Source organism: Micrasema longulum, unplaced genomic scaffold, assembly GCF_059751315.1.
Source record: "Micrasema longulum isolate JH-2025_06_02 unplaced genomic scaffold, ASM5975131v1 h1tg001467l, whole genome shotgun sequence".
NCBI lineage: Eukaryota > Metazoa > Arthropoda > Insecta > Trichoptera > Brachycentridae > Micrasema > Micrasema longulum.
Window position 1 is genome coordinate 207,052 of NW_028278653.1, and position 27,139 is coordinate 234,190.

Below are 27,139 nucleotides of genomic sequence, written 5' to 3' on the forward strand. Positions count from 1 at the left end.
AATAGAATAGGCATTTCGTTTGAAAAGTGAAGTTAATGTGAAAACTTTTGTTTGAAAGTGGAAAAGATTTTTTTTTCTTATTTTATTAGGGTCTTTTATGAAAACATGATAACATCGGTTAAAAACAAGTTATTTGCATTTATCAAATATAATAAGCATATAAACAACGAAAACAGAAAGCCTGTGTATTAATAAAAATGTACTCAAACATAAAAATAATATCACCCCAGGGCCCAAATTACAATGGGAAGTTACTTCGACTGTTTTTAAAAAAAAAACGACATTTGTGAACGAAAATGAGTATATTTGCATGAAAATTTAAAGTATCTTCGTCGATAACATATAATTGAACATGTTTGGAAGAAAAAAATGTATGCATATTCTGCTTTTCATACGGAAAACTTAATTTTACTTTGTTCATAAAATCTAAGATAAATATTAACTTCCCATTGTAATTGAGGCTCAGAGGGGCAATTATGAATCTTCTCTTTCCCATAGTGGTTAATTTCGGGAAGTTTATTTTTTACGTGTGGCTAATTTTTGGTTCATATATGGCCACACTGATGATTAAACGTCAAAAAACAAGACCGCGTGGAACCAAACATGATGATTTTCAGTTAGAACATTACTGCAACCCCAAAACACTTAATTCGGCTGAATTGATTAAACTGTATTATTTTTTTTTCGTTTTTAAAACAGACCGTAAACATATTAATATTATAGGTATAACGAAATCACAATATGGCGCCAGCAGCGCCAGCGCCATCTATCATACATATTTGTACATGTTTATAATGAATAAAGCAGTACTGTAACAAAATTACCATATACAAAACAATTGTACGTACAATTATTGTATATAAGATGGCTGAAATACTGGACACTTTTGAACGAAAAGTACTCAGAAGAATATGCGGACCAGTGAGAGAAAATAATCTGTGGCGCATTCGGTATAAAGTAGAACTACAATTTATACCAGGCCCGATCATCTCGGCACATACGACGTTGCTTAGATTACGATGGGCTGGACATGCACAGCAAATGCCTGACTCACGTGTTCCTCAAAGAATAATGAGGGGACACCCGGGTGGGAGATCAGTGGGAAGGCCCAGGCTGAGATGGGAGGATGCAGTGAGAAAGGATGCGGCGCAGTTTCTCCAGGTGGCAAATTGGAAGACGGCGGCTGAGGACCGACAGAGTTGGAGGCGAAAGTTGCAGGAGGCCATAGCTCGATATGGGCTGTAGCGCCATCGGAGAGAGAGTAACAAAACTCAAACAAGCGTTTTATTAAAATACGCACTGTAAAAGTATTTTCCAGACCGTTCATAATACCAGCCCAGTATGGCATGTGGCATTTTTTTTATTTTTTTTTTATTATATTGAAAACATATTATACATAATTATATACAATATTCCCAAGGAGTTTTTTTAAAAAAACTCATTTAGGGACATACAGATAATATTTTTTTTAGAGACGTTTTTAAATTTTAAACTATAATATTATTTAACAAAAGCAGAAAAATTAAAATTATGATATACTACAAATTAAAAAGGGTATGAAAAATACTTGAAAATAACAGAATAAACAGAATACTAGGCATGGAAATAAATTCAAAATAATGTTTACATTATGCAATCTGGGAAAGAAAATTGAAAAAGTTTAAAAATTACATGGATGTATATATACATACTGAACTAGTACAAAATAAAATCATTATGTAGACGTATATTTTCAAATTGTACATTTTAATAGGTTCAGTTGCCTTATGAAATAAAATATAAAATAAGCATATTATTCAAATCATTGAAAACATTTTCTTACCGTCTTCTTCATACTGTTGTTCGGGGAATTTTGCATTCAGATAATAAATACTAATTGCCAACAACGAAACATAAAATATTTCTGCTTTATATAACATTATAAAACTATCACTTATAATTTGCTTTATTTATAAATCTAGTAATAGTTATTTATGGATATATGGCCCACACATGTACCTCCATTACAAACTAACGGAAAAGTGAATCATTTTTACATCATAATATGACGCAGAGATAAGTAAATAGTTTTTACAAAAAATATGTTAAAGGTTAACAAATTGTTTTCTATCTGAATGTTTTTAAGGAAAATAATCGGTAAAATCGAATGTCAAGTCATTGTATAAAAAAGTGATATTCCGACCGTCGATTTAGGTGAGATGAAAAATAAGTAATTAAACATTTTTTATCAATATTTTGAGTTTGTCCAAATTTTTTTTTTTTTTTTTAATATGGGCAGAATGGTGAATGTTACACAGTGTGTAAAGTGGCCACTTAAACCAGCCAATGACAGGTCATAAGCCCTGTATATACCTAGACTTCTATATTACCTCAACATATTACAACAGAGATGAAAACCATTAAAAAGAAGACAAGGCATCTACAAAAATTTGGACTAACTTAAAATATTGTTGATAAATCCACCTAGAAGTATAAAAATTGAAAAAATAAAATTTTTAGGCGTTGCCTAGTATGTAGGTGAAATAATTTAATTAGATGAAACTCACCTGCATCAATAAAGGTTTCAGCTCTTTAACTTCACAAACATCAAAAGATAAAAGAATTGAAGGAATATAGATGTTCAAATATGAGCAGAATGGTGAATGTTACACGCTGTGTACCATTCTGCCCAAAGTGGGAGCTTAAACCAGCCAATGACAGGTCATAAGCCCTGTAAATGCCTAGACTTCTAAATCACCTCTTAAATATTCTTCATCTCTGTTAATAATATGTTAATGTTAACAGCTCCTCAGGGAGTTGAATCCAGTCCTTGTCTACAAAAATTTGGACAAACTCAAAATATTGTTCTATATTACCTTATCTTAAATGTTTTTCGCCTCTGTTGTAATATGTTAAACATTTTTAAAATGAAAATATTTTTGAAAATAGTATTTAAAATTCTAGATATTTGGAGAACTTACGAACTGTCATTGCCTGGTTTAAGTAAACAATTACACGCTGTGTAACAAAAAATATTATTTATTTTTAAACTAAATTTAATAAAAAAGTCGCTTAGATACCAAAATAATATTAAAATCCCTGAATCCACACAAGTCATAGTCAAAATTGTTTTGTCTTCAAAGGTGTCAAAAATTATAATAATCTCCCCAATGAAGTAAAAACTATTAAATCTAATATATCTAAATACATTTAAAGTAAATCAAAAGAAATTTTTAAACAAGTGTAAAAACTGCATTCAATTTTAATTAGTATGAATTATTTTTTTTGGAGATTCAGTTATTACATTTACTAGATGCATAAAAGTAGATATGTATAAAATAAAAAAAAACATGTACCATTTATGAAATTTATTAAAAAATAATAATAAAGGGGACCAGTAAGGTTTGAACTTTCGAAAAAATCGATATTTGTTTTTTACATAATCAGTTAATACAATCTTTTAAGAACATTTTGGCGCAAAAAAACTTCGATATTCGCAAAATTGAGTTCAGGAGAGCCAATAATGCTGAAATCTCATCCACACGATAAAGGTTTCAGCTCTTTTACTTCACAAAAGTCAACAGATGGAAGAGTTGAGGAAATGTGGATGTTCAAACCTAGGCAGAATTGTGAATGTTACACAGTGTGTAAAGAGGCCACTTAAACCAGACAATGAAAGGTCATAAACCCTGTAAATGCCTAGACTCCCATATTCCCTTCTCAAAAGTGTTTTCCCTTTCTGTTGCAACAAATTTAAATTTGAACAACTCCCTAGGGAGCAAATTCAGCCAGTATGTAAGCATTTGGACATACTCAAAACTTTGTTGAAGGAGAATACTTTTTGACTAATTTGTTGTAGTTTTTTTTGTGTCTCCATGTTCTCTTCATTTGGAAATAAAAATAGACACAACTTATGTTAACATCCAATCTTTATATATATAATTCTTCCGTACGTGTGATGTCATCGTACTCCTCCTAAACGGCTTAACCGATTAACGTGCGGTTTTCAGAGAAATATAGATCTTTGCGCTGTGCGTGTTCATAGATATTAAAATCTTCAATCGAATATGTAAAAAATAAGTTAGGAGAATAAATGTTTTATTCATCGATCTACCAGGGTTGCATTCGAGGAGAATGCATTGACAAAAATGGAAAGATGTTGTTTTTTTGTGTATAAAAAAGTTTGTTTTTGAATGTTTACAAACAGCATTTGTTTTTTGTGGACCTCAATCAGATTTTTTCGTTAAATTCCTCATAACTTCCACCCATTTATTCATTTTTATGGGATTTTTGGTAACACTAAAATAATATTAATTTCAATTCATTAAAAAAATCGTATTCCTACATAAGTACACCCATTTTTTGGTGAGACGACCGGAGTTTGACGTTTGCAAAAAGAATGCCATATTTGAAAAAATATTTATTTTATGTTTTGGAATTCAACCATAAACAAGTACCTAGGTACCTACTTAAATTCATTTTGGAATTTAATCACAAACAAGTACCTAGGTATCTACTTCAATGAAAAGTCATTTTCCAAGGTAATAAATAGCAGGCAAGCCAATCAGGCACACCAACGTCTGTCGGGTCCGCTAGTAACTTTATAAAATGTATTTATTTCATGTATAATAAATAAATTTAAAAAAATAAAACCTCAATTTCATTCAATATTTTTTTTCGTTTATTTCAGTGAGAACTTTTATGATTCACGTACAAAACATTGTATGGATTTGTATCCATCATGAAGTGTTATCAGGGTAATTTTGATTGGCATTTTTCTCCTAATACTGATTTGATTTACAACTAATTAGTGTAGTTAGCGTTTAATTTACAAAATTCCCAAAGGATTTGACAGCCAAGGGTATGATTTCGGGCAGGATTTGATACAAGATGTCATCCATCGTTTCACCTGGAAATAAAAATAAAGTTATTTGAAAAATCGACAGCATAATTAATTTATTTATTTCATAATGAGGATGTGAAGTGGTTTTAAAAAATAAGATAAATATTATTCTATCAAGATAAATATTTTTTTGTTTGTACACCATTTTGTGAAAAGGACGCAAATTACATTGTTATGTTATTTGTTACAATCAATATAGTGTAAAGTTTCCGCAAACCAAGTTTTGTAAAATTTCCTTTGAAAATAAACGTAAATATGGAATATCTATGAATAATTGGTTTCAAATTTTTGTTTAGAATCACCTTAACATGAAAACATGAATTATAGATAGTAAAATACACAATAATAACAAAATTAAACGTGAAGAAATGAAAAATATAACAATTCAGGTTGAACTTGCCAAAAAAAGTGAGGTTCTTGTCTTTGATACGTGTACAAAATAATATAAAATAGAAACAAAAATGCATAACAAATAAAATAAATAAATTAATAAACAATTAAAAACTGAATAAATATTACACCTTTATAATCATAATCATAGTTCTCTTTCCGCATCTAATGGTGCATAGGGCACTGCGTTGGTACACCAATCGCAGTGTATTTTGATTATTTTTGCAACATGAAGGTAAGACGATCAGTCTTTCACTTCAGGTACCAGTCCAGGGACTATGAAATATTCTAGAAATATAATGTCAACCATGTAGGGAATCGAACATGGTAGGCAAACGCGCCGACCACTACGCCACGAGGCCGACCAAAGGGCGAGGCCAAACAAAGTTATGTCACCTAAAATTAAATTTTATTATCACTTTAAGAATTCGATTCAGTGATTTAATTCGGTGAAATGTCTGAGTTCTCAATGTGACCTAGCGTAGTTTTTTAGTCTTACATACAAACTTAATGTATAGAGGTTATTTTATTTCAAAAGTGTCTTTTTTGGAGGCAGTTCGTACAAATAACTTTATAAATTGTTTGCAGTCTGTCAAAAAACATTAGAAAATAATTTGTAGGGTTTTGCTAGTCGAGGGTTGGTGGAGCTCCTACCCCAGTTGGAGATTGACAGAAGACACGAGGTCGCTGTTTAATGCGTATTTATTACATGGCAAATCAATAATGAATTGTGTCGCGCGAGTGTTACTGCGATGGGGAGTTTAAAAAAAAATATTTTTGAGCCAATCAACAGGCCCTAATAGATTGCCATTAATGAGTGCACTTAATCTAAACATTCTTAAAATCTACTTAAATTAACAAAGTGTTTAATCAACAAAAGGTATGTATATAGCATTATCTAGGCAGAAATGGCAAGTGTGACATCGCGAGTCAGGAGAGACAACACCGCTTGCTTCTTAAATGCCTACCCTTGCTGTAGGAACACATCGACAGTACCGTTTAGTGAGATTTCGTTCACTGTTCTAAGATCCTTGGCAGAGGGGAAAATAATCCGATGCTAGTTTCATAATTTCCCACAGCAAAGACAGGATTGGTACGCAAGTTACGGCGAGGTACATTAAGGTTTATCTGAGCAAGGACATCATGGGCATCTATACAATTAGATATTAATTAGTGCAAGAACATCAAACCAGCCAAAATCCTTCTGAATTCTAAACTAAATATATGAAAGTACTCTAGACGATCACAATAGTTGATTATGAAAGTATTTGATCAGATTTTAAATATTAACGATTTAAAAAATTTACGTTGCATTGATTCAATCCACGTAATATGAATATTATAATTAGGAGACCATACTATAGAATTAAATTCAAGGAAACTACGAACAAATGATTTATATAAAGTAATTGCAATTTTCGGGCTTTTGAATGGCTTAGACATTCGCCAAATAAATCCACAGATTTTGGACGCTTTCTTTGAAATGTGGTCAATGTGATGGTTGAATTTAAGTTTGTTATCAAAAAGTATCCCAAGATCTCGAATTATCTCGACGTTCATCAAAAGTGTGTTGTCGATTGAATAATTGAAAACGATTTTATTTATTTTTCTTGTGAATTTAATAGACATACATTTATTTATATTAAAAAATAAGTCGTTTTCATGACACCAAGATAACAAAGAATGTAGGTTATTTTGCAATTTGTGACAGTCATCAATTGATTTTACAATTTTGAATATTTTAAGGTCATCTGCAAATAAAAGATATTTGAAAAATTTAATTTAATTTGTGTTGAAGTAACTGTACTTGAAATACATGCTAGAACTGACTGACTGACTGACTAAACTGACGAACTGACTAAACTAAACTGGGCGATACCACGCCCTGTTTTCTGACTATAGACCGCGTTCCTTTGTTGTTCATTTCTCCATGTACTGCATGACGTTGATCTCATGATACGCAGAATGTAATGTATTGAATTCAATAGAAAACGCTGACTTGCTTCATCGGTCGTATCCAATTGCAGACAATAATTTACAAGCCGTCGACTACTAAACTAGTTTTTTTTTTCAGTATTTTTGTCGTTTGATTATTTTGTTTAGCCGGTTTCTCGTTTATTTCTGTAAATATTATTATCATCGTCATTACCTTTCCGCACCGAATGGTGCATAGGGCACTGCATTGATGCACCAATCACAGCGTATCTTGACAATTTTTTTGTTACATGAAGATAAGATGATCAGTGTTGCCATTCCAGTAGCTCAATCACAAATAACTATCGACGTGCTAATAAGCGACATGACAAAAATTTCTCATCGTGGCTGTTTATCGTATTCGCGATCACAATGGAACATCCGTGAACACCTAATATTGAATGTCGAAATATTTACGTTTCGCGACGAATAATCCTGCTGCACAATCACATATTTGAATTTCACAGGTGTAAATATAGAAAATATTCCAAAACTGCTATTTTTATTAATTTATTTATTATTTATCATACTATTTGTTGTATTTAGCTGGCGCGGTGGTTGGCAAGCGAAATGTCAAGAAAAGCAGTCGCCATAGTAATTGTAATTTAATTTTCACTTTTTTGTATTAGATACTCCTTACCATTTTGCAAATGCAATATATTGTATTATACTTTATAGTAAACGCCGATTTTTCACCAATGAAGTGTATTTATTTACGAGGAAAACAAAAAAACAAACCGACACGAGCGTTGACTTAGAGATTACACACGCGTTGACCTATGACTGCGATAACTTAAGCATGTTCATTATTGTTCATTGTGATCGCTCAAATGCTTAGCATGTTTTTAAACACGTCGAAAGTTATTACTGAACTTCCACATTGTTGTACAAAAATGTCTATATAGACATCATAATATTATGATATACTTATGAGTAAATTATTGTTTTGATGTTAACTGTTTTTTATGATTTTTTGACAGACTATACCTATTCACTGTGGGATTTAAACTTAAGACTTCTTTTGTTTGCATGTTCGTATTGAGTTTGTTCGTAATCTCTCTTTTTAAAATTATTTTTACTTTATAATTTTAATAAATAAACAGTATTTAATTAATGAATCATTAAATTTTTAAAAAAAATTAGAGTATTAAAAGTTATTCTTACGATACCATATGAACACCATCTAAATAAATATTATACGCCTTTGATGTGTTTGGATATGCCTACTGTAATTTTTAATAATGTTCTATATTCAAATTATTCTGAAAGGCAGATTTGGAGATGGACATTGTCATCCCTCTGCTCAGGACATGAATGGACATAAATATCGCTGGCCCAAAGCAATAACGAGATATATCTAAAGAACATTTTCTGCTATAATCTGACTTTGAAGTGTGCAAAGGGTCTGATTGAATTCAATTTTTAGAAGTAGATTATGATCATCATATTTTCACATAGGTTAACTATCTAACTTCAATACTTTATAATTTGAAAACATTTATTTATTAACATATCTGCATGTTTTGTTTTTATTTTACACAGATAACGCGTCAACAAACTATTTGATACAATCCACAATACTGGAATATGTGACCATTACAACAATATATTTACCGAGGCTGATATTTTTTATGACAATGCATGTAAATTTAGGTCAAAAATCATAGAAATATTGAGAGAAGCAGATATTTAATTAATTTTATTATAAAATACATATTTTTCATTTCTTATATTTAACGTAATTTAAATTATTGTAATAAGTGTAAACATTTTTTTGTGAGTGTGCATGAGTGTCCTGTACTAATGTGCCAAGAAATTGACAATATTTGTGAACATTCTGTTTGTTTACTCAATAAAAAAATAAAAAAAAATAAAATGTGTATCTGAAATTTCGCGTTTATATCACTGTTGCTTGGTGTTGTAATTTAAATTATTGTATTAAGTGTAATTTTTTTTTTGTGTGTGCATAAGTGTCCTACACTAATGTGCAAAGAAATTTTCAATATTTGTGCACATTCTGTTTGTTTACCCAATAAAATAAAATAAAATAAAATAAATAAAATGTGTATCTTTCTCGCCATCGACAGAAAAACAATGTTCAACTAACCAATCTATAATTTCAAAACTCTTGACTTTGAATCACAAGAAAATGATTCCCCTTTTCCCACGTAAATCATGCATCCATGAAAGCCGTCATCATCATCATTCCAGTATCCTCACTTAATAGTGCACATGTTACTCCATTACTACACCACTTGCAGCGGAACCTGATTTTTTTGTTACATGAAGGAAAGAATATCAAACTTATGCTTCAGGAACTTCAAATTTTTTCCGTAAAACAGCACCTTGTTAAATAAATGTTTCACGCCAATCTTGTCAGGAATTGAACCCGAAACCTCGTGCATGGCGGGGAAATGCCACGAGGACATTCTTTTAGAATATAAGGATACTCACGCTTCCTTTATCCAATTCGCAGGCCTTGGCAACGCAAGATGGTTGGTAAGTTTCTTGACAGACAGAATTCTCAGTAGTCATTTGAGAAACGGGAACGGGTTTCTTGACCCAGTCGATAACTTGAGAACCGGAAACCTAGAAATTTAAAACAAAACAATATGTGAATATTTCATTTAAATTATTTATTGACAATTCTTGATGGAATTCCATTGTAATGATGTAATAACTTTTATTTGCGTATAAGTTATTAATTTAAAAAATACTTGGTACACTTCCAATTTTTTATTTTGACCAATTAGCGCTTTCACCCTCTAATGGGCATCTTCAGGCTGGTAAATATTATACAGTGTAAGGATAATTTGTATAAAACTAAATATTATCTTAAGCGTGGGTATATTTAAAAATAAGTTGAAAAAGATACAGTACTTAAATTAAAACAAAAACACAAATTGAAAAAAAAATCTGTGGATCATTAGGTGTTAACACAAGATGTTTCGCCTTCTTTTAAATTTAATTTTAATGTGCACTCAAAGTAAAACAGAATGGCAAAAATTGTACATTATAATGTTTATTTTTTTATTTTAAGCGAGCGGGTTAAAGCTGATATGCTTAGATATATTTTAACGATAGTTAGCTGTTTATAATTATTATTTTTTTATTTATTATTTTTTTAGAAGTTAATTAAATTCGTTTTTTGTTATATTTTATATGTTACATTCCCATTTTAAATCATCTGTTATTGTTATTTCGGGGTCTTTTTGTTGTTTTACAGCTTTCAAATCTACACCATTTAGACTTTATATAAGTTTGGGGTTTTTAGAGCCGATCGATATCAAGAACTGTAGATTTGTTAACATTTAATGTGAGGCTATTCTCCGTCAGGTATCACGCGGCTGGTTTGTTTATTTGGAGATTCTAGTAATAATGAACGGACTTTAAGAGTTATTTAGATCTAAATGCATTGCAACAGAGAGGGCCTGTCTATCCCTATGCAATCACGTTGATCGGTTGCTTCGCTGCGACGTTAAGGAAATACAAACAAACAGACAAACACACTTTCGCATTCACATTTCGCTTCTCTATTGCAACACATTTAGATCTAAATAGGGTGGAAATCCACGGGCGGGTCAAGTGGTCATCTTACCAAAAAGACATCGGGTAAGGTCTGGAGGTAGTCCAAGAATTCGATGTAGGCTGTTAAGTGGTTCTCGTTAATGGTCGGTTGGAACCAAGCAGCGTGGACGTAGAAGCCGAATGGAGCCCTGTTTCCCTTGTACTGCTTATTGAACTCGCTGATCATCCACTTCACGAGTTCATCTTTCTTAACCGGGCTGGAAAATGAGAACACAAGTAAAATTAATTTGATTGGTAATACGGATTTATTGTGATGTTTTTTCTGGGTTATTGTTCTGTGTATTTAAACGCCTTGCCATCGTTTCGGACAGTTTTACAGCGTTCATCATCTGGGCTGATGTATTTGAACTGTTTTACTGTATTTTAGTCTAATGAACAAATTGTTTTTGGGATTACCTCTAAGGCTAAGGACTATTAGACCTCTAAATGCGCATTGTACGATGTTACGTCTTCTCTGTACTTTTTTACGGCGTCGAAACGTGGAGACTCTCCAAGGCCACTTAATAAAAGATAATTGTTATGACTTCATACCTATCCTTATCGTTACCGGTAAGAGCATTATCGAAGGCATAATTTAACGTAGAAATAAAGGAAAATGTCACAAAAATGTATGTGATTTTAAATGCTTGTATTTCTTTTCAAAAACAAAAAAATCAAAATTTTGCTTAGGCCACTTTCATGTTCAATTTATTATCTTTAAATTATTAAAATTAATTTTAGTTCAATATTAGGTCTTTATTGAGATCCCAGATACCTAAGTTTAGTCTAAATTTGAAATGGCGTAATCTGCCGCTCTAAAAGTAATTATATTTTAGTTACATAAAACTTTCAAGTATATTTTTTAACAGAAATACCTTTAAAATTTATTTTTTTAATGGAATTTATGTTTTTTATTTTTTTATTATTGCGCGATTAAAAAAAACATTCGTTTTAAAATGGTAAAATCGTATGATTTCCTCATTTTGCGTGCGTTTTACCAGACTACAGCCTTAATATTTTTTTCCGCCAATGCAAACCAGTGTTTGTAATATTTTAGACTTTGATCAATAGAAGAGTTAATCAGGATTGTGAAACATAAATAAGCATCCTAAAATAAGAATCCTAATAAATTTGAAGAAGTGACACTCGAGAAACTGATCTAAGGCGTAGATGTTCGGGAAATTCATTAAAGTGGAAATATCTCGAAAACAAAGGAACTTTTACCGAAGTCATATTTTTTTGCATTTTTTGGTGAGTCATGAGCTGGCCTGACACCCTTTTAAAGAAATACCTCAAATTATGGACACCTGTACATACAACTTTAAAACAAAAGTCTGCTAAATTGCAAACATACGATTCGTCAGCAGGTTCTTTTTTTTCTTCAATGTTTTATACTTGTTTCGGATTCATTTTCTTTTATTCAAGTGTCAAGCCATTCCTTCCTTTGATTCCGGTGGTCCTTGTTTTGAATCCCAATGTACCTACTTCTCCCTGACGGCGAGTCAAGAAAGCAACGCGTAACAACACAACAAAAAAACCGTACCGCGAACAACAGCGAAAACCGTACCGCGAGCGTGACAGTGATTTCGAATCACCAACATATAAGAAAAGTGCAAAGTGACCAGTGCAAACGATAACGGTGTCTTTCTGGACCAGTGCCAAAGGGAGGAAACCGTAAGTCCTTACTCCTTCCATTAATTCCAGGATTGACACTGAAAACCATAACGTCAATTAGTTTATCTAAAATCAAACGTTCCCTGTTTTCTTCGAACACGCGTATCGCGAGAGGGCAGGCCTTGTTTACAGTCCCGAGGTCGAAGGTATCGAGCATCCAACAATACTTAACCTACACTAATAATATTTTATTTGAAAAACATAAAATAACATTGTACCATATTTAGTTTTTATATTTTTTTAAGAAATAATATTATGTATATATGTTAGAACTTTGCTATACGCACCTGCTGTCGAATTGCATTTTATGCAGTTCAGTAGGACTTGATAATTTGTATGTTAAGTTTTCTATGCTTTTGATAAATAAATAAAAAATATTAAAAAAGGCTCCTGGTGTTGTAATCATGTGCCAATTTGTGTTTATACTCGGAGTGCGACGCATGCGGACAAACTAAGTTGTACCAAAGTAGAGCCCTAACTAATAATTTGTGTACAGATTTGTGCATTGATGATATTGAAATATTGTGTCTCTGGCGGATTGGATAAAAATATACGCACATCTCGACGCAAGCGTCAACCATCGAGCAGACGGTGTTTCCCTCGTCTTTCCAGTTGATCATGGGGATGACCCACACGTCGGGGAAGGACTCGTCCGGGCAGGGGCCGATCAGGCACTCCTGGAGGCTCTTGGATTCTGTGGTGTATGGCCACATTCCCGGTTCGATATAACGCTGGGTGGCCCAGGACAGGTCGTATAGGAAGCCGCTCTGCTTCAGCATGTTGAATTGGTTGTTTCCGGCCATTTGGAGGAAGGGCATACGAATTCCTGGAATAAAAAGGTTTTACTGCCATCATATACGTTCAAAGATAATTCCATATCACGGTGCAGCGAGATTAGAGACTTAGGAGTTATTTTTGATAGTAGATTGCTGTTTGGGTCTCACATAAATTGTATTGTTAGAAAGGTTTCCAAATTCTGAGCTTTATTTTAAGAATTTCCAAACCCTTTAATAAACCTTTGTAAATACATTGAAAACTTTATACAACACTTTTGTACGCAGTAATTTGGAGTTTGCATCCGTTGTGTGGAGCCCACAATGCATAACAAACATTGAAAGGATTGAAAATGTTTAACGAAATTTTTTTAAATGGGGGGGGGGGGGGAGGAGTGCGGAATCTGATAGTGCGCCGCGCTCCCCTCACTTCTCCCCTGCAGAAGTAAGCAATCATTTGTTTTTTTAACATTTTACTTTTAAAAATTTTCTTTGTTCTAAATTTTTTTTTAATATGCTAATATGTCTTTTTGCCCATACTGATCATTGTGGTTTCGGATGTGACAGGGTTTTAAGAACACGCTGTACGTTTATTCGCATAAATTATGGAAAAAGAATTATTAAACCGAATGTCTCCATGTTTTTTTTTTTTAATGTCTGAACTTTAGAATATTACCATTTCTAGTGGTAACACGATGTTACATCACTGCGCGCAAATGGATTATTTACCACGTCTTTTAAGAGTAAATTGTAACCCGTAAGTGTTTATCAAATTATTGTTTTTTTAAATGTTTTTTTAATGAAAGCGGCCTGGCTGTTTTTGGCAGAATATAGAATTGACCTTACGTCACTCGATAACACCAATTTTCCTATTTTTCAAAACTGTGGCTTTCTACATAACAACGTTAAATTAGAGTTCCATGACTAAATAAATGGAAATCGCTGCCCTAGATATTCGAGATATCCTAGATACCCTACTCTAGATATCTTAGATACCAGGGGCGAACCGTGTATAGAAGCGATTATGCGCAGCTTACCTTTTTATTTGACTAACCATAATAATGTTTTATCGTAACTTTATTTACAGAAAAACAAATAAAGAATTAACATTTATTTTTAATCATTTCCACCGTTTGTATAAATATAAATTTTAATAAAGCGCGCCCAGCGTCTGCGGTGAGCCAAGAAATTAGCCAATTATTCCAGCTTATCTTTTCATACAAATAAGTACACTATATTTTGAATGTACTCGTATTAACACCAGTGCGGGTTTTTTCTCCTAGGTTAAACTTGCACTACTACTACTACTACTACTACTACTACTACTTTTACTACTACTACTACTACTACTACCATCACAGCATTTCCCCGTAGGGGTAGACAGAGAGAATGGACCGCAACACACGTCTATCCTGGCATACATTCCTAGATTCTTCTACATTCATACATCTTGTCATACATACCCTTCGGTTCTGTCTGCTTTTGACATGACCAGACTTAAGATTTTGGTTTATCTGATCATGCCACGTCTTCCTTAGTCGTCCTCGTCTCACGTTGCCGTTAATTTTCGCCATATATACTTGTTTTACCATTCTTTCGTCGTGACCAAACCATCTCAGAGACCCTTTCTTAATCTTATCAATTATACTTGACTCAGATTTACTCTCTTGCCTGATTTCATCGTTCGTAACCCTGTCATACATTGATTTTCCACACATTCGTCTAAGAGATTGCATTTCAACCGCGTTCACTCGGCTTTCATCCTTCCTCTGCCAGTTCCATGTTTCACTTCCAAAACTTGCAGATTACACAAATTATTTGAAGATTCTTGATTTGGAAAACAGTATTTCAAACATTGTTTCTTAAAGACTGTTTTTCTTTGAGATGGTACTTTTGACATAAGACCATAATTACTTTCATGCGTCATACTGCAGGACATATAGCGCTCCATGCGGCCGTTTTTAGCACTATTAATTACTGGAACAATGCGGCCAGTTGACGTTTCAATTGAATACCTAATGTCGACTGAATTCATAGTGGTATTTTTTATTGAATTATATATTAAAGAAATGGATAATATATCTATATAATATAATATATCACGAAGTTACATCGTTTGAGTTGATTTCATGTATGAGAGTTGTTGTATCACACAGAACCACAGAAAAATATCAATTTATAGTATATATTACTTACATTATATTATATACCTTCTATGTAGGTACAAATATATGATTTTTTTTTTATAGCTTGCCCGTAAATAAAATCACCACTCGCCACTGCTAGATTACCTAGATACCCTAAATATCTGTACAGAATAAACAGCTTTTTCATCAGTAATATTGTTCCTATTAGAATGATACGAGGTAAGGTTTCTAATATTTGACCCTTGCGTGATTTTTATTTCTATAAAAAATACACTTGATTTTAATGATTCAAAGCATTCCATACCCTTGATATCTTCCTCGGGGATATTGGCGAAGTTACTGATGAGGGTCCTCTCGTCGGCGAACTCCTTGAGCAGCGTGTCCAGAGACGCGTTCTTCCAGTAGGTGGTCAGAGCCTCGTGCGAGATGGAGTGCAGACTGATCTCCATGCCGTTGGCGTGCAGCTCGTGCACGAGGGAGTAGTCGGAGTACTCGTGGGAGATGAAGAACGTGGCCGCGACTGGGCAGCCGTTGGGGTTCTTGCGCTTGTACAGAGCCTTGCGGTAGTCCAGGATGTTGACTGGAGTCACGGCGTCATCGAAGGTCAGGACGACAAACTGAAAAGTGATTTCAGATAGATTTCAGTGAGAGACTCCTCAATAACACTCATTGATGGACGTTTTTATTTATCAAAAATGTTCAGTTACATTTTTTAAATATAAAATCATGGCCCTCCGTTTTGAAAGCAGGGGGCCACTGTTGTACCTTCTCCTCCTAAATAGAAGACGAAAAGTACAAATGAAAAAAACGAAACAAAACACCACACCAAAAGAGAGACAACATTTTGTGCTTCGTGTGGGATTATATGTTAACCATAGAATTAAGAACAGTCCAGAAACCGCATACAAGCATCTAATAGAAGGCAATTAAACTACTCAAAAAGGAGTAGTTATACGTTTTGACCCATAAATTTCTTTGTATACGTCGCTAGTACGCAACTCCCGATTTGAATTCAAGTATTCCGTGTTCTGTCGTTTTAAAGTGTGGAAATACTGCTGGGATCTTAAAGAAACAGGAAGGGATCACATTTCACTGTAATTAGCAAATGCATGTGTAAGTAGCAAATGCATAACTTAAAAATTGAATTATTTTCCATCTGTCAGATCGTCGAAGAAATCAAAATAGACATTTCGTTCGTGTTGCCAGGGTAGTAAATTTTTTTACCCTACTTTTCTTTGCTCATCTAACGAGAAAACTAATAAAAATTGGACCTCGGATTAAACAACGCCGTGGTGGACATTTGACCGACAATATCTTTAAAACATTTAAAATAATTTAACATGATACAAACATATCCGTTTTATGTAAAATAAAATTTGTTTTATATCTTAAGATCTAAGTTCATTAATTCAATTACTCTTATTAAATGACCCTTTACTTATCTACTCTGTTGTGTCAATCAAGTTTTCCACGTGCACAATTAAATTTTAGAGACATTAACGAATTCCTTTTTTTTAACCTTCCATTTGTGTTATGGTTATTTTTTTTCCCATCTGGCAACATAACGCGGCGACTTCACGAATGCGCGCGGCGTAAGTGGGGGGATTTTTGGGCACAGTCCGAAATATGATTCTACGCTCCTTCTGGACTATTCCTAATTCTATGGTTTTATGAACATTTTTTTTACGCAAAATCATGGCCCCCCGTTTTGACAGCCGGGGGTCACTATCGTATTTTCTCCCCCTAAGTAGAAGACGAAAACATACTGTTTTTAAATCATACATATAAATATTGTAGTCTAATTAAAGACTTTCTTTGTTATTAATTAGATACAAAAATTGTCACGTTTTTGCTTCAAAACAAATGAACCTACAGAAACCAGCTCTGCTGTTAAACTAAAAAACTGCTGTAAAGCCTACGTAAGTGCCTAGTTATAACATTATCATAAAAAAATAGAATTGTTTAGCGATATAAGTAACAAAAAACAAATCGTCAAATTTTTATTTAAGTAGTTACGAAGTATATAAATATTAAATTTTGTCAATATTTTAATTTACACCCTGATTAAAAGTGTCAAATGAAATGTGGCTATTTAAATATTTCCCTTTTTAATTTATTCATAGCCATAAAACGTAAGACAAAATATTATTTTTAAAATTTATTAATCTTCTGTATTTTACGCAGCGATATGTTATCAGTAGGAAAAATTATTAGATTTGCGACATTTTTAATAGCTACATAAATCTAATCTTTCAATAATATTTCGATTATCAGTAATTAATTAATAACAGAAAATTATTGTTGCTATCCATTTGAATTTTCAGATTAATCTTTGATTGAATTACAATATGCAATGATAAGAACCGTCATCATTTTGTTTGTGTAAAATATTTGTAAGTACTGACTTGCAAAATAATTGTTTCATTTGGGATATTTTGTTTTAAACATTAATAGACATAAATATTATTTAAGCAGTTAATTATTTGAGAACACGCGGTCTGACTTTTCTTTATACAAACGTATGCACATATTTTCTATCTGAATTATTTTTTTGCACCACAACATACCAGGAGGCCTAATTACAGTGGTGAATTACAGCGCAGAACACCCAGGCTTGAGGAAAATTACATTAAATTATCACGAATACACAATATTTACCATTGGAATGCACCTGTATTTTCGCTTTATTGATTTTTTTCTTATGTGTGGTAGGACCAATCAAAAATCCATAAACAAGCCCTGTTTTATCTGGCGTCTTCGAACGTACGGAATACATATGTATATCGTAATTACGTCGATTTTTTTAAAAGTGATTTTTCTTTTTTTAAGTATTTTTACCCATTAAGATTATATCATTTTGTTTCAACAAAATACTTTTAAATGTTTTTCAAAACAAAATTACGTTATTTTTCTTTTTTCAATCAATAAAGAAAAACACTTTGAAAAATCCATCATCAAAAGATACATTGTTTTAATCACCTCCTTAATTTTATCTTAATGTCACTTAACGGATTTTGCCGGCGCTGCGACGATATGACAAGTAATTTTGAAAAACAGATAAGGTACCGACACCGAATATTTCATTTTGATACTCTTTAATAAAAGAAGGGAATCGGAAATATTAATCCTTGATTTTAGTTCGACAAGCAGTTATCTTTTTGCAGTAATCTTATCAGGAATGCATCTGTAAGAGAGTGACAGAAAAACTGTGTTTAAAAATACCCGTTCGTCAAGCTTCAGCAACCGCCTCTATTCTTAAATAAATTATAAACGAAAGTAAGAATACTATGTTCCCAAAAGGAAAAAACGTCGCCCTGCCGGCTAGTTTCAGGGATCGAAGTGTGAGCTGATTATGTGATTGAGCGGATGTCCAGGACCTTGAGAACCTGATCTCTTGGAAAGTAGGCAAGCCTGGTTTAGGCTCTCGGGGGCATCCGCAGCATATGGTCAAGCCAAGCTAATTGCCTCAGCTGTATGACAGTTGTCATCGGAGTTTGTTGCGTTCATTCTGTTATCACTTCATTCCTTTCAAAGCCAAACCACGGCACACCCAAAATTCTTCCGAGACACCTATTCTCAAAACTCAGTTTTTGATGTTTAGGGCCGTAGTTAGGTGCCACGATTCGAATCCGTAGAGGAGAATATGTGTTATGCAGGAGTTCTATATGCGGCATCCGATCTTTAGACAGCCTTCATACTGTTGAATGCGGCGCCTGCTATTCCTAGCCATACTCCCAGTTCATTTTGAAAGCTGCCATTTTTCTTAACATATTCTTCCAGGTGCTTGACTCGCTGCCATTTCGATTACTTGGGCATCAAGGCACGAAGCGTTACACAGTATATGGGTTTTTGCAGTATTGATTTTTAAACCCGTGTATACGGAGTACCTATTTAGCCTATTAACAGTGACGACCCCTGACTGAATCGTCAATTACGACTGTATCATCGGCATGCTCTAGATCACAGCATTTTGGGAGGAGATGAATATTCCTCGATCTAGAGGGATTGACTACCTCAGGTTTCCAGTCCATTAGGTTTATATAAAAGGAATGGTGCAAGGACGTAACCTTGAGGAACTCCGGTGCTGACCTCAAATCAATCAATCACTCATGATTTTCTTTTGATGTTGTATTTTGTAAAAGTAAATTATTATGCTTGTAGAGTTTTTAAAATACTGGTATAATGTATTAATAATGCTCAAAATGTAGAAGTCCTAAGGTATTTTATTTATAAAATTGATTTATTTATTTAATTAAAATAACATTTATAGTAAAAACACAGACGGCTCTGATTTAGTGATGCTATTTATTAAAATACAGCTTGGTGTGATAGATAAGACGCTTGCCATATGTACTGTTCGGGTTTGATCCCAGGTGATTCTCCACTTTAATTGAGCTTCTCGGCGTTTGTGGTACTAAACAGAAATAAAAATGAAAAGTATCCAAATGCTGTTGACAACGATGGCTAAAACTTTCATTCGCACAAAGCTCTATGGTGACGTCACTGCTCACAGCATTTCGAATATGTGTGAAACCTTCGTCACACGTACTATTTAACATCGTTAAATAGAGAATTCAATATTAGATGTGAAGTATGAATTATGTTGTGGGAATATGTAATTCCTAATCCTAACCAATTCGAAAATTATAATTCCTGTTCCTTGGGGTATAAGGATGTTACTTCTCAGAGGGTTAAGTCTCGATAATTCTAGGCTGCCTAATCCAATCTTACTTCCCAATGCTGCGGTTTTAATTATCGGGAATCCTCAAGTCGTCCAACTTTTGCGCAAAATTTTTAACCCTACTAATACGCTATTGGGTAAAAAAAATAAATTTATAGTTTGACAAAATTACGTCTTTATCTACTACATTTTTTATATAAATAGATATCTCTGGATTATGTGTGATCTGCCAAACTAAGTACAACCTGTTTTTTTTTTTTTTTTTTTTATTCGAAAATTTATTTATTAAACCTTACGGATTATTACATTCATTTTACAAAAATAATCTATAATTTTTTTATTCATACTCTGTAGTTGATAAAAATGTTTTTTACACCTTTTGAAAAGTTTGTCTGAGTCTATTGTTTAGTTTTGTCTGGTAGTTGATTGTATAATTTCAGTCTCGACTGTCCTTGTCTCGTTTTAGAAGGTTTTGTATGATATTTTTCTGGTATTCTCGTATTGTGTCCATGTTTATTACAATTTTTTCAAGTTTTAGTTCTTCGTCTACAATTACACTAGCAGCTAATTTATGAATAAATTTTAAGGATTCTAGTTTAAAGAGTTCAGTCAAATTTAATTGCTTAGTTTGTTTAAAAAATTCTTTAGTTGCTGTTAGATAAGGGAGGTCATATACTAAATTTAATATTTGTAATCTGTTAAGGTCATTTAAGACAGACATTATTTTGTTGGTAGCTATTTAGCTAAAATTATTACTTTTTGTTGATTTCAACAAAACATGACGATCTAATTGTGAATTTAGTACTTATACAATTTTATAATATTAAGTACCCCTTTTCTTTTATTTTTTATTAAATATATTTTAACCAACGTTCTGACTTCTCTCTACCGGCCCGGGTCATGATTTCACAATGATCGGCAATACATTGTATATTTTGGAACTAAAAAACCTGAAATTAGTTTGCTCGAATTCAGAATTTATGGTCGACCCAATGACCCATCCTTTTGTTTGATTTCTGGTAGAATATGAGTGTTTCTTTTGTGATTTAGCTAAATAATTAACTTTTACAAACGCTTTGGTTCTACGAATATACAACTGCCTTATATCTAAAATCCTGGATTCCTCAAATAACAATGCATTTTTAAAGAAATATTTTTTGTAGCGGCTTCAAAAAGTCAAATTTCTAAAAATTAAATATGAGAGGCAAGATGTATTAATTTGGAATTTAAATATACAATAAATAAAACAAAAGCTGATAGATAAACTCTGTTTGGCATATTCAAATTCAGCAGATAAAATTACTGTCCACCAGCGCTATTTTTCACATAGTATATTTATATTTTCTGGAACCTACTTGGTTCAAACTGTAAACACCCTTTCGTTGGGATTTATTTCCAAGTGTCCCTCTCATCGCGGTCTTTGTTTGTGATTCCTCAGAATACAAATAAATTATATTCTTCACATTTTTTCAGGGTTCATAATTTAATTTTTCTCTCACGTTTCACAACCGTATTTTACTAGCTAGGCAAGATTCGGTTTTGCACATTCGCTTCCATATTAAAGCGTACATTTTCATATTTCTTTCGTTAGTGTTTGTAAGTTCTTTGATCCTGAAAATCTTGACTGATATTCCATATTTTTAGATACTTAATGTTTAAAATTATCCGAGGAATAATAAAATCGTTCACTTCCCCGAAACTGTTTAAAAACACAAGCATCTTCCTTTAGCTTCGCACGTTTACTATCGATTTGTCATATACCTACTAAAGTCCTTAAAATATAGCTTGATTAGAATGACAGTTGACAACAAAAGTGACGACATAACATAACATAACGACAAAAAGTAACGTCTCGATTTATATTGACACACGAAAAATCATTCGTATCTGGCATTTTAATTTATTTTTTTAATACAATTCTTGACATATAAATCAACATAAATATATCGAATCAGCCTTAAAACTAAAAAAATAAAAAAAATAAACCTCAACAATGTTTGAGTATGTCCAAATGCTTGCAGACTGGCTAAATTTCCTCCCTAGGGAGTTCATGTTTAAATTTATTGAAACAGAGAGGGAAAACATTATTGAGAAGGGAATATGGAAGTCTAGTCATTTACAGGGCTTATGAACTGTCATTGGCTGGTTTATGTGGCCACTTACACACTGCGTAACATTCACCATTCTGTACATGTTTAAACATCTACATTTTCTCAACTCTTCCATCTGTCGACTTTTGTGAAGCAAAAGAGCTGAAACCTTTATTATGTGGGTGAGATTCATCCGGCTGAACCAAATCACCTATTAGGCAACGCCTGAAAACAATTTTCCAATTTTTATACTTCTTAATTATTTACGACGTTCTTACAAGGTAACATCATTTTGCAAAAACGTTAGAGATGAGACAAATTGATCGATGTAAATTGATCGAGGAAAAAAATAATTCATTTGATGTTGTTCATGAAAAAAAGTATAAATGTCTTATTTTTTGGTGGCTTGTTTTTGCGTTTTTATATTAATTTTTTGGAAACAGAGTTTTATGTTTGCATGACTGATAAAATCGATTTGATCGGTACATGATCAGTGATCAGTAATTAACCATCTCTAGTGACATTAGTTTGGCAGCTGTCTTTTAAATCAAGCTATATTTTAAGGACTATAATTTAATATTTTTTTGTAATCATGTCACGTAATTACACGGCTCTCACTGCAGTTAATTTTGTCATCATTAAATACATAATGTGGTCAGTAAATTGACATTATTCTAGATTTTCAGTAATACAAGGTAAGGTCTAGACTGGGACAGCGCGCAGCCTCCCTGGATTCTGATTCAGAAGTGAGAAAAACGTAACAATACGATTAAAACAAACCAGTAAATACCTGAGGAGTTTCAGCCACCGCCAGGCCTCCGGGGATGTCCACCCCGGAGCACCGGCATCCTGGTAGCACGCACTTCTGGGGGTCGCAGTCCGCGGCCGGAGCCCTGGGTACCTTCTCCAAGCTGCTGGCTGCCACGCAGGCGGCCACTGCCAACAAAACCACCAAGAGCTTCATCTTCACTTCAGACTTTACACGAGAATCTACCGCGGCATCAGCTCCACAGACATTTATAGCTCTGCATATCTTCGGTGATTATCAGCGCTGTTCCGATATACTGATAAATATCTTGATAATGTTAACATTATATTAAAACATTAACAATGAGTAATCCCACTAAAAACTGAATGAACGTACATGCATTTTTAAAATTAGTGGTTCAAGGGCCCATATTTAAATGAAGGTAACAGAGTTATTTTCAATCGTCTCTAAAATAATCGAACTTTATAAAATTTCTCTAAATTCTATAAAACGAATTTAATAAATTGAATATTCCAAAACGAAATTTAATAAAATATGTTTTTAATTGTGTTCACATGTAGGTATCAACGAAAATACTTTAAATACATTAAAATTTATACTAAAATATAAATATAAAATTTTACAAAAAAGGCATATGAATAATGAATTATTATAATTTCTCTAACTTTTTTCTTTTTAAAAAAAAATAAGAAACCTACTGACAAGCCGGATTCGCGGTTTAGTGGGTTTAAAGGTTTTAGCTCTTTAACTTCATAAACATCAACAGATGAAAGAATTTAAGTAATACAGATGTTCAAATATGGACAGAATGGTGGATGTTACACATTGTGTAAAGTGGCCACTTAAACCAGCCAAAGACAGGTCATAAGTCACGTAAATGCCTAGACTTCCATATTCCCTTCTCAAAAATCTTTTCCCCCTCTGTTGTAACAAGTTTAAACATAATATCTCCGTTCACACTGATCTCAAATTTGGTTATACTTTCTTCATGTATCTTCCCTTTCAAAAACCATTACCTATTTCGCTTTTTCAATATTCATTAGCAAATTGCTTTTCTTGCATGCATCGCAGACTTCTGTGTTAACCATGAACTATATTATTAAAATTTTATCCTCAATATTAATGTATTTATTTGATTTATTTACACCTTTCATCAAAAATACCATTTTACGTTCACTATGCCGAGTTAACAAGGGTACATTCTAAAATATAATAATAGTTATCAAATTAATAGAGAGCAGACTAATAAAATATAAACTTACTCGTATACACATTTTGATACATATACATACACACATACACACATACACATATATACATATTTATATATATACACACATATATACACATGTACAGTATGTACATACACACACACGTACATACACCCATGCGCATACACATACATACATTCATTAAACATAAACAATTAATTTGTAATGCGAAACTTCATGGTTACCATCTGTATATATATATTTTTAAATTATTCTTTATTTTCATATTTTATTTTCGACATCCAGTAAGAATCTCCAATCCGTGGCATGCATCAACTTTTCTGACTCCCTACGACCAATGTCATGAAAGAGCGAGGTCAACACCTTCCGCAACTTGACAACACTCCCGTCTTTCCACGATTCTGGCAAAAGGTTGTGGACCTTTTTGCCTACGTAATAGTGTTGTCTCGATGCCAGAACAGTGGTGACCCCTTCACTTAGTATCAGATCTCTATTAGAGTATCTTGTATTATGATTGTGGTTGATGCTTGGGTAAATATCTATTTTTTATGTATGTTTTTTAAATTTGTAGATACCTTCGTGCGGTTCTTAGTAGACGATATGCTAATGACAAAATCATCAATAAATCATGAATAAATTTATCTTTAAAGATAAATGTTTAGACATTGCAACGCAATTTATTTGCTTAAGTATGAACTATTGATTAAGATGTCAATCTGTTTAATTAAAGGTTTCCGACAAAGATCCATTTAGACTATTTTTGATTATTTAAATAATTACTCGCCTAGAGATATGACACGTAACACCTACTTTGATGTTTTTTTTACTTTATTTATTTTTTATTTAATATAATATAAAGAGTCACAACATTTTAACAAAAATAAATACATAACAAAGCAAAATTACAGAAACAAAAAAAACGAAACGAAATACCACACCAAAAAAAGAAGCAACTTCTTGTGGTTGCTGTGGACTATAATATTAATAGTATAATTAACAGATTACAACAAAGATGAAGAACTTTTTCGAGAAGGCAATATAGAAGTCCAGGCATCTATACAGCTTATGACCTGTCAATAGCTGGTTTAAGTGGCCACTTTACACACTATTTTTATTTTATTTATTTATTTATTTTTTCATTTTCTTTTATTTAGGAAACTTACAGGACAGTTACAAAGTTTAATATTTTCCACAATTAGACTTAACTCTAATGGACCAGTGAAGTTCAGAAATTATAAAGCAATTATATGTAAGGTTAATTATGAAAGTATAAAAAAGAGAAGGAAAACAAAACATAAATGAAAGTTGTTTTAAAATTAAAATTTAAGTAAAAAAAAGATATTTTAAAGTTTGTAGTAAGTATTTACAAATGGAAATAATATTAAAAATGTAGAAAATTTGTAACACTATGTAACATTCACCATTCTGCCCATATTTGAACATCTATATTCCTTTAATTCTTTCATCTGTTGATGTTTGTGAAGTCAAAGAGCTGAAACCTTTATTTATGTGGGTGAGATTCATGTGATTGAATTATTTCACCATCATACTAGGCAACGCCTGAAATTTTTGTTTTTCAATTTTTATACTTCTTCTTCAAAAGTTATTCATCTGTGTTGTAATCTGTTAATATAAACAGCTCCCCAGGGAGTTGAATCCAGTCCTAGTCTAAAAAATTTGGACAAACTCTAAATATTGTTGATAAATTTACCTGGTCCTCATGGAAGTATAAAAATTGAAAAGCAAAAATTGCAAAGTGGCCACTTAAACCAGCCAATGACAGATCATAAGCCCTGTAGATGCCTGGACTTCTATATTGCCTTCTCTAAAAAGTTCTTTATCTCTGTTGTAATCTGTTAATATAAACAGCTCCCCAGGGAGTTGAATCGAGTTCTTGTTTTAATCATTTAAGTTTAATTTAAGTTCATGTTTAAAAAATAAATGCAGGTATTAAATCATTTTTTTATAAATAAGTTCATTTACATATAATGCATGAATGCGCATGCGTGCGCACGTATGTATAATTATACACACACATTCACGCACCCCCACACTCACTCACACGCACATACACACACACCCACATACATATTATAACACGGTGAAGATAATTATAAAATAAGATATCAAGTTGCTTAGTGAAAATTAAAATATATTTAAAAAAAAAACGTATTTCCTTAATTTAAAAATATAAACTTAAATGTGACTTAAATATTAAAAAGTAACATTATAAAGGAGGTTGATAGACAAATATTTTTACCTTTAGCTTGGATTTTGGATAGACATTAATAATTTTTATTTCGTCAGGCAAGTTGTTATAAAAAAATATTACCTGATACATTCATCGAGTATGATTTTCATACGATAATTTTTTAGTGTGATTGATCTTTTCAACGAAAGAAAATACCGTTTTAAAAAACTTTAAAATTGCGATAGAGACGTCACAAGAGCAAAATTTTGAGTTACTATTTTTTTATCGTTTTATTTATTAGTTTTCGTTATTTTATTATTATTTATATATATGCACGCGTATGTATGTGCATTTGTGTATGCGTATATGTTCATGTGTGTATATGTATGAATATATAAATGCATGTTCATGTGTGTCTATGTAAGAATATATAAATGCATGTTCATGTATGTATATATATGTGTGTATGTATGTGTATGTATGTGTATGTATGTATGGATTTGTGTGTGTATGTACCTATATATAGTAAATATATATATATATATATCAGTGGCGTGTCGTCCATACATGCGATACATGCGGCGCATCCCTTTAATACTGGAAAACTACGTATGTAGTAAGTACATAACTTGTAAATAAAATATATGTACACTGTTATCATTAGAGCTCACATAAGAATATGTTTATGTGTGCCCTATTTCAAGATTTAAAATAATAAAAATCATCAAGTATTTTAATTATAGATTATTTACGTAATCGCCCCAAAAAT

General features: G+C 32.4%; 2 protein-coding genes across 4 annotated transcripts in view; both read right to left on the minus strand.

The window, feature by feature from the left end:
• LOC148275287 (nose resistant to fluoxetine protein 6-like) overlaps positions 1 to 2,023 on the minus strand; it is a 34,821-nt gene extending 32,798 nt beyond the window's left edge. For 2 of the 3 annotated variants that reach the window (XM_088235895.1, XM_088235893.1), the window contains exon 1: positions 1,823 to 2,023. In XM_088235895.1, coding sequence (XP_088092021.1) covers positions 1,823 to 1,919 — 97 coding nt within the window. In that variant the 5' untranslated portion in view covers positions 1,920 to 2,023. The remainder of the gene's footprint in view (positions 1 to 1,822) is intronic. The other variant, XM_088235894.1, reaches the window with a different exon arrangement.
• A 2,614-nt stretch (positions 2,024 to 4,637) lies between these two features.
• Positions 4,638 to 23,181, minus strand: LOC148275288 (chitin deacetylase 8-like). Its single transcript, XM_088235901.1, has 6 exons — positions 22,969 to 23,181; positions 15,712 to 16,024; positions 13,046 to 13,313; positions 10,845 to 11,031; positions 9,701 to 9,835; positions 4,638 to 4,888 (listed from the first exon to the last, which is right to left on the minus strand). Exons 1-6 carry the CDS (start codon positions 23,140 to 23,142, stop codon positions 4,808 to 4,810), a joined length of 1,158 nt encoding a protein of 385 aa, XP_088092027.1. The 5' UTR covers positions 23,143 to 23,181; the 3' UTR covers positions 4,638 to 4,807.
• Positions 23,182 to 27,139: the final 3,958 nt, after the last annotated feature.

Excerpts from the sequence above, each read along its gene's own strand:
- LOC148275288 (XM_088235901.1), bottom strand. The coding sequence starts at position 23,142 with ATGAAGCTCTTGGTGGTTTTGTTGGCAGTGGCCGCCTGCGTGGCAGCC. Across the intron at positions 13,314-15,711 it reads CCCCGAGGAAGATATCAAGG|GAATTCGTATGCCCTTCCTC; the intron begins GTATGGAATGCT and ends TTTTTATTCCAG. Across the intron at positions 4,889-9,700 it reads GCGAATTGGATAAAGGAAGC|GTGAAACGATGGATGACATC; the intron begins GTGAGTATCCTT and ends TTTTATTTCCAG.